We start from the raw sequence: 12956 nt of genomic DNA on the forward strand, positions 1-12956 counted from the left end.
TATTTCTGATACATTTTATCAAATTTTGGCTATTCACTTCTCCTTACCCATCTTTCCATGTCAGGCTTCTACGCCTGGGTTGTTCCATTATCCTAATGTGTAGCTGCCTCCTAGACCTTCTTGACTCCAAAATTCTTTTATTTGCTGATATGTTTAACAATGTATTCATTCAGCAAGTATTTATCAAGGGGCTGTTGTGTCCTCTAGGATCTTAGGATAATATCAGTTGAACATGGAAAGTTGGTGGCTAAAAGATAACCAGTGCCTTTGTAACCATTCTACCAAGGATCATAGCTTGTTAAATTTGAGGAGCCACATTTATTATAACATATTCGTCATTTTTCCTAAATTTTAGTGTCATTTTGAAATGGCCTAACACTTTATAAATAGTTGTACTTCTCCTTTATCCTAGATATAAACCACAGTACTTCAGGATCCCATTATGAAAATTCCCAGCGGGGACTTGTGTCTTCTACAAGCGATTCTAGCACAAACTGTAAGAATGCTGTTGTAAGTGACTTGTCAGAAAAAGAAGCATGGCCCTCAGTCCCTGGCAGTGATCCGGAGTTGGCTTCAGAATGTATGGATGCTGATTCTGCCTCCAGTTCTGAATCGGAAAGAAACATCACTATCATGGCTTCAGGGAACACAGGTGGTGAAAAAGATGGCCTTCGGAATAGCACTGGACTTGGTTCCCAAAACAAGTTTGTAGTTGGTAGCAGCAGCAATAATGTGGGCCATGGAAGTAGTACTGGGCCATGGGGTTTTTCCCATGGAGCCATAATAAGCACATGTCAGGTCTCTGTGGATGCTCCTGAAAGCAAATCTGAAAGTAGCAACAATAGAATGAATGCTTGGGGCACTGTAAGTTCTTCATCAAATGGAGGGTTAAATCCAAGCACTTTGAATTCAGCTAGCAACCATGGTGCCTGGCCAGTATTAGAGAACAATGGACTTGCCCTAAAAGGGCCTGTAGGGAGTGGTAGTTCTGGCATCAATATTCAGTGCAGTACTATAGGCCAGATGCCTAACAATCAGAGTATTAACTCTAAAGTGAGTGGTGGTTCTACCCATGGTACCTGGGGAAGCCTTCAGGAAACTTGTGAATCTGAAGTAAGTGGTACACAGAAGGTTTCATTCAGTGGTCAACCTCAGAATATTACCACTGAAATGACTGGACCAAATAACACTACTAACTTTATGACCTCTAGTTTACCAAACTCCGGTTCAGTGCAGAATAATGAGCTGCCTAGTAGTAATACAGGGGCCTGGCGTGTGAGCACAATGAATCATCCTCAGATGCAGGCTCCATCAGGTATGAATGGCACTTCCCTTTCTCACCTTAGCAATGGAGAGTCAAAAAGTGGAGGCTCTTATGGTACTACATGGGGTGCCTATGGTTCTAATTACTCTGGAGACAAATGTTCAGGCCCTAATGGCCAAGCTAATGGTGACACTGTGAATGCAACTCTAATGCAGCCTGGCGTAAATGGGCCTATGGGCACTAACTTTCAAGTTAACACAAACAAAGGAGGTGGTGTGTGGGAATCTGGTGCAGCAAATTCCCAGAGTGCATCATGGGGAAGTGGAAATGGCGCGAATTCTGGAGGAAGTCGAAGAGGATGGGGAACCCCTGCACAAAACACTGGCACTAATTTACCCAGCGGTGAGTGGAACAAACTGCCTAGCAATCAGCATTCCAATGACAGTGCAAATGGCAATGGTAAGAAGTTTACAAATGGATGGAAATCTACTGAGGAAGAGGATCAGGGTTCTGCCACATCTCAGACAAATGAGCAAAGCAGTGTGTGGGCCAAAACAGGAGGTACAGTGGAGAGCGATGGTAGTACAGAAAGCACTGGACGCCTTGAGGAAAAAGGAACTGGAGAAAGTCAGAGCAGAGACAGAAGAAAAATTGATCAGCACACATTACTCCAAAGCATTGTAAACAGAACTGACTTAGATCCACGTGTCCTGTCCAACTCTGGTTGGGGACAGACTCCTATTAAGCAGAATACTGCCTGGGATACAGAAACATCACCTAGAGGGGAACGAAAGACTGACAATGGGACAGAGGCCTGGGGAAGCTCTGCAACACAGACTTTTAACTCAGGGGCATGTATAGATAAGACTAGCCCTAATAGTAATGATACCTCATCTGTATCAGGGTGGGGCGATCCCAAACCTGCTCTGAGGTGGGGAGATTCCAAAGGCTCAAACTGCCAGGGGGGGTGGGAAGATGATTCTGCTGCTACAGGAATGGTCAAGAGCAATCAGTGGGGGAATTGCAAAGAGGAGAAGGCTGCATGGAATGACTCGCAAAAGAACAAACAGGGATGGGGTGATGGACAGAAATCAAGCCAAGGGTGGTCTGTTTCTGCCAGTGATAACTGGGGAGAAACTTCAAGGAGTAACCATTGGGGTGAGGCCAATAAGAAATCCAGCTCAGGAGGTAGTGACAGCGACAGGTCCGTTTCCGGTTGGAACGAACTTGGTAAAACTAGTTCTTTTACTTGGGGAAACAACATAAATCCAAATAATTCATCAGGATGGGATGAATCTTCTAAACCTACTCCTTCCCAGGGATGGGGAGACCCTCCAAAGTCTAATCAGTCTCTAGGTTGGGGAGATTCGTCAAAGCCAGTCAGTTCTCCAGACTGGAACAAGCAACAAGACATTGTTGGATCTTGGGGAATCCCACCAGCTACAGGCAAACCTCCTGGTACAGGCTGGCTGGGGGGACCTATACCAGCCCCAACAAAAGAAGAAGAACCCACAGGCTGGGAGGAGCCATCCCCAGAATCTATACGTCGCAAAATGGAGATTGATGATGGAACTTCAGCTTGGGGAGATCCAAGCAAATACAACTACAAAAATGTGAACATGTGGAACAAAAACGTCCCAAATGGCAACAGCCGTTCAGACCAGCAAGCACAGGTACATCAGCTGCTAACGCCTGCAAGTGCCATCTCAAACAAAGAGGCAAGCAGTGGCTCTGGTAAGTTTCTATTTTATGAAATCAAGCCTTATTTTAACTTACTGTTATTATAAGATTTGTATAACAAAGTGCTTGGATATGTACACAAAGGCTGTTCCTTACTGTAATCCAGAAGCAGCTTGAAGAAAATTATAGGGGTGATGTTTACCACCAGAGAACAGAGCTCCACTTTTGGCAGTGTTGTTTGAGTCCTGCACACTTCATTCTCTATTAGTAATGCAACAGAAGGTGAACTGGACAAGGGCGGTCAAGTGGAAATGCTGTACACTTCTCTAAGTTGTTTTGAGTTAGGCCTTGTGGTTTTATTATGTGACTGAAATATCTCCAGAAATAAAACAAGTATCTCATAAATACAGTATTCTCTAAACATTAGGTATTATATTTGGCTCTAGAAGGGATTTTTTTTAAGTAGGTGAGAAATCCAACTCTACTTAGATACAGTATATATGTTTGTGTATTAAAAACGTTTGATAATACCTTTCTAGTATATCCTTACTTTCCTCTCTTATAATGAACTAATTCCTATCTCTGCAAATTATCCCGACAACATTTTCATTAAGTGTGATTGGCTACATTGTCTTTGTTAATAAAAGTTTTATTTACTTAATGGTCTCATTGGAAGTGGATATGGGAGTGCTTTCATGAGCTAACTTTTTGGCGCTTAATTTTTTTTTTTTTTAGTCTAAGCATAGTTTGTTGTATTAATTTAGGTTTGATTCTTAAAAGGAAGAAGTTATGTATCTAAGATGAAGCCTGTTGGCTTTTATTTTTTCTTAATGAAACGTTTATGGCTTTGTTTTTGTTGTGGTGTTGTTGTTGTTGTTTGCTTTGGGCAACCTCAGCCTAATACTTCGGATTTTAAAATAAAGATTGTTCAGCATGTGTAAAAAGTAGGTGACCCATTATTGTTAGCTGGGTAGTACATTGTTTTTCCAGTGTATGTGGTGTGGAAGGGGTACACTTGTGCCACAATTTTATTTTTTTATTTATTTTTTTTTTTGTGGAGGGAGATGGAGTCTTGCTCTGTCACCCAGGCTGGAGTGCAGTGGCATGATCTTGGCTCACTGCAGCCTCCACCTCCCAGGTTCAAGCAATTCTCCTGTCTCAGCTTCCTGAGTAGCTGGGACTACAGGTGTGTGCCACTATGCCCAGCTAATCTTTGTATTTTTAGTAGAGACCAGGTTTTGCCATGTTGCCCAGGCTGGTCTCAAAATCCTGACCTCAGCTGATCCACCTGCCTCGGCTTCCCAAAGTGCTGGGATTACAGGCATCAGCCACTGTACCCAGCTGGTACAAATGTTATACATACACTGTCACCCAGCTTATCACCTGCTCCAATTCACAAGGTTTGGTTTAGAATGACTTGACTTTTTCAGGAATTAAATTGATGCTCAAAGGAGAGTGGTGGTTTCCCATAACTATGCAAAAATCAGCTGTAGGCCTAGAGGGTAATTATGAAAAAGGTTCAAGAAATTCTCACCTTATAGTTATATTAATGGGAAATAGATTGTCTTTTTTTTTTTTTTTTAACATAAAACAGATGCCATCTTTTTACCTATCACAGTATCATTATTCTGTACATAAACATGAGGTTCTTCATCCTTGGTCCCTAAGTATTCTTTATTGTCCCTTATTCCACTGCACCTCCTTACCTTCTATGCTGATGACTTCTTTTCCCACACTTTCTAAAGGCTGGGGTGAGCCCTGGGGGGAGCCTTCTACTCCAGCCACAACTGTGGATAATGGTACTTCAGCATGGGGTAAGCCCATAGACAGTGGTCCCAGCTGGGGGGAACCCATTGCTGCGGCATCCAGCACATCCACGTGGGGCTCCAGCTCTGTTGGTCCACAAGCATTAAGCAAATCTGGTAAGTTATTGACAATGCCTGGTAGCTGTTGTGTAGCAGTGGTGATCACTCACTGACTATAATTAAATAATTAGATAAGGTTTTTGTGTTATTTATGATCATATAATACGGCACGATAGGTGATGTTCAGTATTTTGCTCTTGATTTTGTAACATGGTTTATTCTCTTTCTGAATTTTCCTCTTTTCTCATATTTCTTAGAATTGTAACTGTTAATTTGCATATACTTCATCAAATCTAAATTATATTTTACCAAATTAGGTTATCTAGGAAGAGTCTACTAGCAACTTTCATGCCATCCAGCCTGAGAGGCTAAATAATGTAGCCATGAGGACACATATTCAGACTGTCAGATGATTCCCTGAAAGTTACAGACAATTAGCATAGTTCAGAAGACCCAAGATTCAAATTAACATTGTCATTATCCTATAGGTTATGTACAAGTTACCCTATAGGAATCCCAAGGGCCATGTGTGAAGATAAGATGCTTTCTGCTTATGACTTTGAAGTACTCTTTGGCCATTCTCCCTGAAAATATATACAAAAATTGATTCTTTCAAATTTCATTCATCATCTTCGTCCTGTGTGTCACTATGCAGATTATTAAGTGGGTACAAACAAGAGGGCTACGATTGTCCATGTTCAAGAACCATGATTTGTTAAAGGCATGGAGGAGTTTTATTAAATTTTAAAATAAGAATATATTTTTTTCTTTTTCTTTTTTTTTTTGAGACGGAGTCTCACTGCCCAGGCTGGAGTGCAGTGGCGCGATCTTGGCTCACTGCAAGCTCCGCCTCCAGGGTTCACGCCATTCTCCTGCCTCAGCCTCCCAACTTCCGAGTAGCTGGGACTACAGTCGCCCTCCACGACGCCCGGCTAACTTTTTGTATTTTTAGTAGAGACAGTTTAGTTTCACCGTGTTAGCCAGGATGGTCTCGATCTCCTGACCTCGTGATCTGCCCGTCTCGGCCTCCCAAAGTGCTGGGATTACAGGCGTGAGCCACCGTGCCCGGCCAAGAATGTATTCTTTTTCATGGAACTTTTAGCTCAGTATAAAACATACATTCTGTGCAGATGCAGGAAGGGAAATAAGTGTGTGCGTGTGTGTTTTCTTAGGTTCTCTACCCAATTTTTAATGTATGCTTATTCTCCAGAAGGAATTCTTTTATTAAAGTATGTTTCTCTTTATGTCACAAATCCACAATCAGGGCCAAAATCTATGCAAGATGGCTGGTGTGGTGATGATATGCCATTGCCTGGAAATCGCCCCACTGGCTGGGAAGAGGAAGAGGATGTAGAGATTGGAATGTGGAATAGTAATTCATCTCAAGAGCTTAACTCATCTTTAAATTGGCCACCATATACAAAGAAAATGTCATCGAAGGTAAACATTTCAAGGGCAATGCCCTTGAAACTTTAAATTCCAAAGGTAGTTTACCCACAGAAAATTAATTTTTTGCCTGCCCATTTCTGGCAGTCAGTACAGTCCAGGCAGCCCCCACCTTAGGTATAGCCACTTGTATGGGCAGCCACCTAGAGAAACATAAGACCACAGGAACTTCCTTTCTCCCCACTGCTACAGCTTGGGATTTCTCTCCTCCTCCCCTCCACCAGTGCTGCCTGGGACAACCCCTCATCCTAGGGTGGTGCCTGCAGCGGTGAGGATGAAGAGAAGGGCAAATCTCCATGTTGACTCTTTCCATCCCACTGCCAGTTCGTCTCCCATTTCACCTCCTCACCTGGAGTCCCCTGCCACCCCCTTACCCAGAGTCACCATCCTCCTTATTCACCTGTCATCTTTGTCCCTATCCCATCCCAAAAGGTCCTGTGACAGAAATCCCTAGGAATGATCTGAGCTTGATTTGGCTTTTATGTGTGGACAAATCATATTCCTAAAGCTGGCTGTACATCGGAATCCCGTGGCACTTGTTAAAAGTGCAGCTTCCTGTACCTCAGGTCTACTGAAGTTTTGGAAATTGGACCAGGTTTCTTATCCTGAAGAAACTCCCCAAATGTCTCTGATGCAGAGCCAGGTTTGGGAAGCACTGATTTAGAGCACTGGTTTGTAAGAGGTGGCACTGGGGGCTGGCGTCAGATCTTCCTGGGGACGACCATTTTCAAAATAGGTGCCCAGTCTCCCAGGTGGTTCTAACATAACATCCTATCCCACCCGACTTGAGAATGATTACCTTTTGAGGGACCTTAGAAGGCAAATACCAGTGGATAGTTGGACTAGGTAACTGCCAAGGTTCCTCACTTTTAATCCTGGGATTCTAAGTCTAGGACCTGCCATTTTCATTTTTAAAATTTTTCATTTGGCTGAATTTGCCTATTGCCTTGCCATATAGCTTATGAAATGCTTTTACATGTTTTACATAAGTCATTTGATCCTCACAACCTTCTAAGATAGGATACTAATGAGAAATTTGAGACTGGAAAAGGTGGTGACTTGCCCAAAGTTGCAATAACTAGTAAGTGACAGAGTAAGGACTTAAGTTCAGGTCTTCCAATTCCAAACCCTGTGTTCTTCCCACTGGACCATGCTGTTTTGTGACTTTGTCTTTCCTTACAGGGTCTGAGTGGCAAAAAAAGGAGAAGGGAAAGGGTGTGTAGCCTTTTTACTCTTTCTCCTTTGTTTCTACTAGTAAAAATCTTTAGAAAGCAACTGCAAACATTTATTTAGCCTCTGCTGTGTGCCAGGTACTGTGCTTGGTGCTGGGGATTCAAATACACTAAGATACGAGCTTCACCTTTCAGGAGCTCACAGTCTAGTACGGGGCATTAGGAGAGCTTCATAGAAGTGTCAGCTTGAATTTGGAAGATGCTTGGGATGGGATGTGTTAAGGAAGATAGTAGCCCAACATAACTAAAATGTAGAATTTTTAGGAAGAAGTGACAAGAGATCTGGCTCTGTAGTTAAGGCAGATTGTAGTATCTTCAATAGCATGCCAAGAATTTGAACTTTATTTTGTGTAAAATATGGAACCAATGAAATTGAGTAGAAAACAACATCAATGGGGTTTTTAAATTATTAATTTTAAAACAAAGCTAGTCAATGATAGTATGAAATATAAATTGGCACAGAGGGGAGACCACAGTTAGGGATCTCAGGGAGTATCTGTGTTATTTCAAGCTAGAAAGGAGGGCTTGAGTCGGGAAGTGAGAATGGATATATAGTAGACGGGACTAATTTGAGAGGCATTTCAGTCAGAATAGAAAGGACAGAAGAACTTGGCAACTAGTTAGGTATGGGGATGGATGGGGTGAAAGGAAAAGGGATCAAAGCCAACTTCAGAATCTGCAGAGAGAGTTAGGTGCTTGCTTCAGAGACCTGCATTTGGGGGGAAGTTGTGAAGCTGTGTTCTGTTTCACAGTCAGAAGGAATAGACAGTAGCAATGGGAAAGGGTGATGAAGGCAACAGACTGAGGATGGTTCTGTGAGACCATAATGAGAGACATAGGTCTCTATGGCTTCCAGCCTCCTTGTCTACCAGACTGCTCATCACAGACCCTTCATCCTCTTAACTCAGGTCTCAATGGAGTTTCCATACCACCCGTACCCCAACCAGCTGCAGAGAGCCAGCCCTAAGCAGGAGGAATCCCAGGTTCAATTCTGCTAGAGATGTTGTGTTCTTGGCAGCACAAATTGAAATTTTAAAATACTTTTCCTGTGGAAAACATGGTGTGTTTTCAGTAGGATGCACATAGCATAATTAAATTATGGGTTAAATTGGCTTCTTTGGACTAACCTGAGGACCTAGTCACTATTTTTTTACTTTGGTTTGGAGTGAGAATTCCAGAAATCTAAATTATAACTACTCTTACAGTTCTCCATTACTCAGAGGCCCTGTTTTCATATTTGTGGGTCATCGAGACCTTTTGCTTCTGTCTTTTCCTTCTGACTGCTTGCCTTTAGAGATTTCTCTGTACATTACAGCTATACCAGAGGACTGGAGCAAAGGAAGTTGAAAATCAAATAAGTTGATTTTTAATTATTAACAACTCTGATAAGAGTTGATTGGAGGAGAAATTATTGGCTAAAAATGAGAATTGGGGATTGTCTTAAGTTTTATTAATCCGTCACTATACCCAGATAAACAGAGATGGCCATGGCATCTTTTCTACTCTTTTATTTTACAAAGGGAATGATGAAAGGTGGAAACAAACAAGAAGAAGCGTGGATAAATCCATTTGTTAAACAGTTTTCAAATATCAGTTTTTCGGTAAGTATGTTTTCTTAGCAGCTCCTTCCTCTTTTAATGGTGCTCCATGGTTTATCTCGATTTCACTCTTTTCAAGAATTATTTTTCATCTTCGAGTCCTTAGGAATGTGCTTGATATTGGAGTAAAATTGGCCTCCAAACCTTTATTTTTATGGTTTTAGCTGAGAACTTCAGTCACATGTTTTATTTTAAAACATTTTAAAAATTACATTAGGCAATGAAAAATGAAGCTTTATGATCCACTTGAATTTTTCAGATAATGAAATACAGTAAAATTCTTCATTTTTTATTTGTTTTCATTGATAAGGTCTGCTAACATGCTGCATTTTCTTTCTTCAGAGAGACTCACCAGAGGAAAATGTACAAAGCAATAAAATGGACCTTTCTGGAGGTAGGAGAAAATTAAATCTGTTTATATTCCTCACTGAGGGTCAAGCATATCCATGACATGATTCTGCTGGAAGAGCCCTGGCGTAGATCAGGATGGGGGAGGCTGTGCTCTCCAATAGTCGTACACATGCTGTGGTTAAATGAGTGCATGTGCCTTGAAAGTGCAGACCACTGTGCAGATCAGTGGTGATCTTAGTCTGATTACTTTACACATAATCCTGCCAAGAGGGAGTTACTCAGATTGGAGGGTATAGTCTTCTTGATTAAGGAACAGCATGTAGAAGGGCCTAGACGTATGACAGACTCTTAAAACTATACTGGAAGAACGGTAAGTAGTTCCATAGAACGAGTCAAGAAAAACAACTTTGGTAGGGGCAGCCGTGGTGGTGGTGGTGAAAGATCACCTGGATAAAGATGCTAGAAAACAAGGTCGGTGCTAAGTCATGAGGAGCTTGGGAATTTGAACTTCATTCTTAAAATATGGGATTAAAGTGAAGCAGGGTAATGACATGGTTTGGATTTATGTTTTAGAAAAATCATCTTGGTTATAGATTGAAAATATCTTAGGATAGAAAACATTGGCAGCAGGAGATAGAGAAAAGATACTAAAGATAGCAAAACCAGGTAGATACTTGCTGCAGTAGCCAGTGATTATTTTCAAAGCTCCAAACCAAGAGAGTAGATGCGAATAATCTTAATTCCATGGAGTCATAGGAATTGGAATCAATAAAAGTTGATAACCAGTTTGAACCAATTTGTTAGGCAGGGTGAGGGAGAGAGTGATGAAAACTTACCTGGATGGTTTAGTAGATGGTAGTGCTATTGTGTTAATCAGAGTCCAATCAGAAGAAACTATGCAGTAATTTGCTAACAGGAAAAATGTAATATACAAGACCTTAACAAGGAATTGGAGTAGCAGTAGCAGATACAAGGGGAAGTCACTCAGTGAGGACTGACGTAGCATGCCCAAGAAAGAACCCCCTTCTTCTCACTATGGTGACATGTCAGTAGGAGTGCAGGAGATCCACCCTCTAAGATACCAGTGAAGGCAGGGCACAGGAGAGGTGTCTCATGGGAGGCACTCGCTACAGAACTACCAGAGGGCGTGCTGGTAGATGCTGCCAGCAACTGGTGAGTTGAGCGTTGTAGGTGCTGGCAAAGCTGCCGTGCTGCAGGAGAGAGCAGACCAGAACTAGGAAACCAAACCTCTCCTCTTGTACCTTCTACTTAAAAAAGGTCAGTGCTAGCTGGCAAAGGAAAAAAATCTGTAAAGGGCCTAAGTCCCTGTTTTTTCACAGAGCAATCAAAAAGGGTGAAATTGGAGCTAGAGGAAATAAGTCAGTAATCAGCACAGTTCATCCCAACCCTTTGGCTACTCACCTTCCATATGTACTCTTCTACACACATTTGTCCAGTACAATGGCAATGCAACTCTGTATTTCTGCTTAACAAGATACAGCTTTCTTTCTTGCAAGTGAAGAAGTGTTCATCCTCTCTCTAAACTGAGGAGATGAACAGCCCCAAGGGTCATTGTATTCGTCACTGGCTATATAATCACCCCAGAAATTCAGTCACAGTTTGTTACCTAAAGACTAAATAATAAAACTTAACATCTAATAACTTGTGAATAAGGTAAAAGCAGGAAAGAAAATGCTTGGCCTATACAAATTAACACATCCATATGACAAACAATAGGAAAATATGCAAATCTACTACCATTGTTATTTTCATAATTGCTCGTAAGCCATCATTGGTATCTGTGCCTTCCTCCCTTCACTGCGTATTCTGTACTTACCTTACTTTCAGGTTGAACCTCAGCTGCTCTTGGTTCTTTAGCTGCTGGAGTTAAGTAGCCCAAACCTTCATTCCCAAAGAATCTGAGCCCCCAGTTGTCCTTGTCTTTTATCGTTACCATTGTTTTTCATTGGCCTTCACTACTTGGTATGGATATACTGAGAAGCATCCCAGAGAATCCCCTGGATTCCAGACAGTCTTCACTGCCTTCATTTTGTAATCACATCAGTTACCCCAGCCAGTAGACTAGTTTTTTGTTTGTTTGTTTATTTTTTGCCTGCTAGTTCATATCTCAAGGAGTGCAAAATGTCCCTGTAGCAGTCTTCATCTTCCAGGGCAGTGGAACCATTGTTGTGGTTTTTGCTGGAAGCATTTTCTGTCTCAAGGACTAAGTTCTCTAAATCAGCAGTTGTCAAAACAGGAAACGAGTGTTCTGTAAGTGGCCCATTAGGTATAATTGTGAGAGAAGCTGCTCCCACTTTCACCTTTTGATTCTCAAGACCTACAAATTCTGGTAATTGGGGAGACACATACTGCATCCTCCTAAGACAGATGCCCACCTTTTTAGTATGTTGTCTCCCAATTTGCTTTGTAACTGATTCTTTAGTAAGCCTGTTAATTTGGTTAGCTATTTTCAGGCAATGGCATATATGTTAAGACCAGTTAATTCCATAGGCATGAACACAGTCCTGTATTTCCTCTGCTGTGACATGAGACTGTGACATGAGCTCCTTGGTAAGACATGATGGCTGTGAGGAGTGCCACGATAGTGGAGAAGGTGTTCTGTGAGGCTGTGGATGACAGAAGCTTTACAGGCAGGAAAAATCCATGTCCAGAATGTGAGCCTCTTCCTGTTAGGACAAGTTTCTGCCTCCTTCATGGCTCACTGCATGGCGCAGAAGTTGCTGTGGTGTCATGCTGGTGGAACTTGTGGGAAATCTGCCCTCTAGGGTGCTGGGAAAAGGCATTCATGGAGAGGTGTCTCGTGGGAGACACTGCAGCACAACTGTGATGTGAGAGGGAGGGGAATGCTGGGAGAAGCTCCCACTGAGTGCTGCTGACCCACCAGGCAGTGGAGAAGCTGCAAAGGCTGCTCATGCCTACCAAGAGCACATGCTGGCCCAGGAAGCAACACCCTTCCTCTTGCCCTGTCTCTCTAGCGCCCTCTTCTGACAAAGCCTCAGTACCAGCTGGCTAAGGAAAAAAATGTAAAGGGTCCAGATATATTTTCATAGAGCAGTCAAAAGGGTGAATTTGGAGCTGAGAGACAATAAATCAATAAATGGTCATTATTTGAGGTGAGAAATACAGGAATAGCAGGCTTGATAGATACTAAGTTTGAAGGTGCTCTGAAAACCATCTGACATTACGTCCAGTAGACAGTCGAAAATCCAGATGTGAAGCTCAGAATAGATGTGGCTGGAGATACTAAGTGTAATTAATTAGATGTGGATGATAGTGAAAGCTATAGGAATAGTTTGACTAGAGAGAGCTGGAGGATAATGGACCGAAGACAGACCTGGGGAATAATGATATTTAGGGAAGTGATCCTAAGCAGAAGTGGGACAAGTTAGAGTAGAATAATTTTTCAGACTCCAAGTGAGTACAGAGTTTTGAAAAGAGAAAACTGGTTGTCAGGGAATGGATTTGACAATGGGGCTCGGGGGTAGTCATTGGTAACTAA

General features: G+C 42.1%; 1 protein-coding gene across 2 annotated transcripts in view; it reads left to right on the top strand.

The window, feature by feature from the left end:
• The window catches only part of TNRC6A (trinucleotide repeat containing 6A), a 101850-nt gene that overhangs the window by 64039 nt on the left and 24855 nt on the right, over positions 1 to 12956 (top strand). For both annotated transcript variants that reach the window (XM_011958265.1, XM_011958266.1), the window contains 6 exons: positions 413 to 2998; positions 4690 to 4866; positions 6074 to 6249; positions 7438 to 7470; positions 9008 to 9088; positions 9428 to 9479. In XM_011958265.1, coding sequence (XP_011813655.1) covers positions 413 to 2998; positions 4690 to 4866; positions 6074 to 6249; positions 7438 to 7470; positions 9008 to 9088; positions 9428 to 9479 — 3105 coding nt within the window. The remainder of the gene's footprint in view (positions 1 to 412; positions 2999 to 4689; positions 4867 to 6073; positions 6250 to 7437; positions 7471 to 9007; positions 9089 to 9427; positions 9480 to 12956) is intronic.

Source organism: Colobus angolensis, unplaced genomic scaffold (genome assembly GCF_000951035.1).
Source record: "Colobus angolensis palliatus isolate OR3802 unplaced genomic scaffold, Cang.pa_1.0 Scaffold464, whole genome shotgun sequence".
NCBI lineage: Eukaryota > Metazoa > Chordata > Mammalia > Primates > Cercopithecidae > Colobus > Colobus angolensis.